This window comes from Rattus norvegicus, chromosome 2 (genome assembly GCF_036323735.1).
Source record: "Rattus norvegicus strain BN/NHsdMcwi chromosome 2, GRCr8, whole genome shotgun sequence".
NCBI classification, from domain to species: Eukaryota; Metazoa; Chordata; class Mammalia; order Rodentia; family Muridae; genus Rattus; species Rattus norvegicus.
In genome coordinates, this window is record NC_086020.1 from 222,343,385 (window position 1) to 222,346,012 (window position 2,628).

The window sequence follows — 2,628 nt, forward strand, 5'->3', positions numbered from 1 at the left end:
TAAAGGTTTCTGTGCCAGAAGGGCACGGGTCCAAGGACTGAAATACCATCTGAACTCTGGTGGTTGGCTTTTCTTTTTGACAGACTGTAGCGTAGCCTCTTTCTTTCTACTGGAGTAGTCTACACATTTCAACCCACCTCACATTTCTACGGTTTTTCTAGTCTGAGGAAAAAAAGTCATGCTTAGGAGGCCGAAAACTAGCGGGGTTGGGTGTTTGAACTGTTCATCTTTCCGCGGTGGAAGTGAAGCAAGCCGAACCACGGAAGATGGTGAAGGGGTTATACCACTGATTTGCACGTGGTTGAGTCGGGTCGGTGGTGCTTACCAAAAGTGATATTCACTGGGCTACCTTTTAGATGTCTATAACTCGACTCTCAATTTTCCCTCCCATTAACCACAGACCAGTTTTACTCTGATAGCCAGATAGCACTCGGTCTGAAAGTTGTAAGTGAACGCAGTTTCAGCTAGGACTCCTCTCAAAGCAATTTCCCTAAGACCTCAGCCAAGTAGATCTTTTGTTTACATTTCCAGATCTCATTTTCGGTTACAAAATGTTGTTTCTGGTGGCATTTTAATCAGATCTTGTCAAAGTAAACTAGGGCTGAAGAGGTTTGTACATCCTAGAAGTTGGGCACCCAGGAAGCAATGGCTTGTTAGAACAGAACGGGTCATTTCTAAATTCGCTTACTTTTTTGCCACCTTACTTTTGATAATAATTAACTAATAATCATTCAAAAATACACATTGAAAAGAAGATTTTTCCAATACTCAAGTCTAGCTTGTCTTTAATTTTAACCAAATGAGTAAACTGAGTTTTACCCAAATCTTTACCTTTGAATTAACAGCAGACCAATTTGCTACAAACTCTAAGGTGATCTTCTTTCTTTTGGGGGTGGCTATTCGTGCCATTAGGTGGTCAGACAAACACAGTCCTCTCAGGAGCCCTACCACGACAAGGCCAGAGAGCACCCGGATGACGGTAAGCCAGATTCTCTTTCTCCTCACTTTTCCATAGGGCACATGCAGTTTGAATATCTGCTTTTATTTTGATACTTGTATTTGAGTAGAGTAGAACCAGATATGCAAGACTGTGCCCACGTATTGTTTTAACAGTACGACCAGGAATTCACAGCTTCTCTCTCATGGTGTATATCACACACATCCTTTTGAATCATGCCTTGCATGAGTCTGGGCCTTTGGATTTCCATTGGTCTTCAGATTCTCAGAGAAGGGATGTTTCCAAAGAGTATTTTTCATTTGCAAATTGCTGCCTGTGGGTTCTCAGCACAGTAAAGGTAGGCAGTGGCAGTGTGTGGACAGACATATCAGTATTAGAAGCTAAGTAGATCAGATGATAGACATTTCCCTCATTGTTGACTCTTGTCAGGACTTCACAAAAATCACACACAGAGAGAAACATACTAATATACACACACACTCACACAATAACAATATACATACATGCTGACATACACTTCCAAACACACATTCTCTCTCTCTGTCTCTCTCTCCTTCCCTCCCTCCTCCCCTCCCTCCCTCCTTCCTTCCCTCCCTCCTTTGCTCATTCCATGTTTAATGAGATCACCATAGGGTTCACTTGTTAATCAGTTGGTATTTCTGGTCTCCTTCAATTACTTTACAATTGGCCTGTCTAGAATGGAGTGTTTGTACATTCAATGTGTAGGCCAGGGGGTCATGGAGAGAACGCTATATCAGCCTTCCATTTTGGCAACAAGTAGATACAGTAACTTGTATACAGTAAATTGAAGGGAATAAATAAATACATACTGTAAGTACAGTAGAGTATGGTAAAATACATATGGCTTTTTAAATAAATACAGTAAAATAAATAAGTTAGTTGCATACAGTAAATTAAGCGTAAAGAAACATTTCTTTGACAGTCTGTAATTTCAGCCATGAAATTATTACTTCCGAAGGTTAATTCACTACAAATTTGGGTTTTAACTGTACATTAGATCCAGTTTTTTTTTTTTTCTCAAAAGTCTAACATTTGGTAGAAGTTCAGAGACGAGATGCAGGTGGAATTTTTGAATTTGCCTGAAAGAAGGACCCTTCAATATATAGTAAATGTGTATGTGCTCTGGAGGTAGAAGGCCTTGCATGTTAACACCTCAATTTTGAAGTCTGCCTGTGTTCCCTTGTGTTTCTGTATTTTTGCAGTCTAGTTTGTTAGCATTAGAACAAATTAGGTTCCATGAATAACACTTACTTCTGTAAAAACATCAGTCAGTGGTGGAAGTAAACCGAACCACATGTTTTCTAAGCATCTGGTTTGCTGTTGAGCCATCGAGGAGCATAAATGCTGTCAATCTAAAATAGAGCACAGTTGTCCAGTCATAGTATTTTATAAACAAATACTGTATGTAAAGTCTGGCCTGTCTTAGAAGCAGAGATTTCCTGATGAAGAACGGTGTGATATAAAAGCAAAGCTGACACATCTTTTTGATTGTTCTTTGGATCCTCCCAGGAAAGCATCCGGACGGAGGTCTATATAACAAGGGCCCCTCCTACTCCAGTTACTCTGGCTACATCATGATGCCCAATATGAATAGCGACCCATACATGTCAAATGGATCCCTTTCTCCACCCATCCCGAGGACCGTGAGT

The 2,628-nt window shown here is 40.4% G+C and overlaps 1 protein-coding gene across 11 annotated transcripts in view; it reads left to right on the top strand.

The window, feature by feature from the left end:
• Positions 1 to 2,628, top strand: part of Lef1 (lymphoid enhancer binding factor 1) — a 113,391-nt gene that overhangs the window by 2,844 nt on the left and 107,919 nt on the right. For all 11 annotated transcript variants that reach the window (XM_039101603.2, XM_063281211.1, XM_008761491.4 and 8 more), the window contains exons 2-3: positions 913 to 979; positions 2,489 to 2,622. In XM_039101603.2, the coding sequence (XP_038957531.1) occupies positions 913 to 979; positions 2,489 to 2,622 (201 nt within the window). The remainder of the gene's footprint in view (positions 1 to 912; positions 980 to 2,488; positions 2,623 to 2,628) is intronic.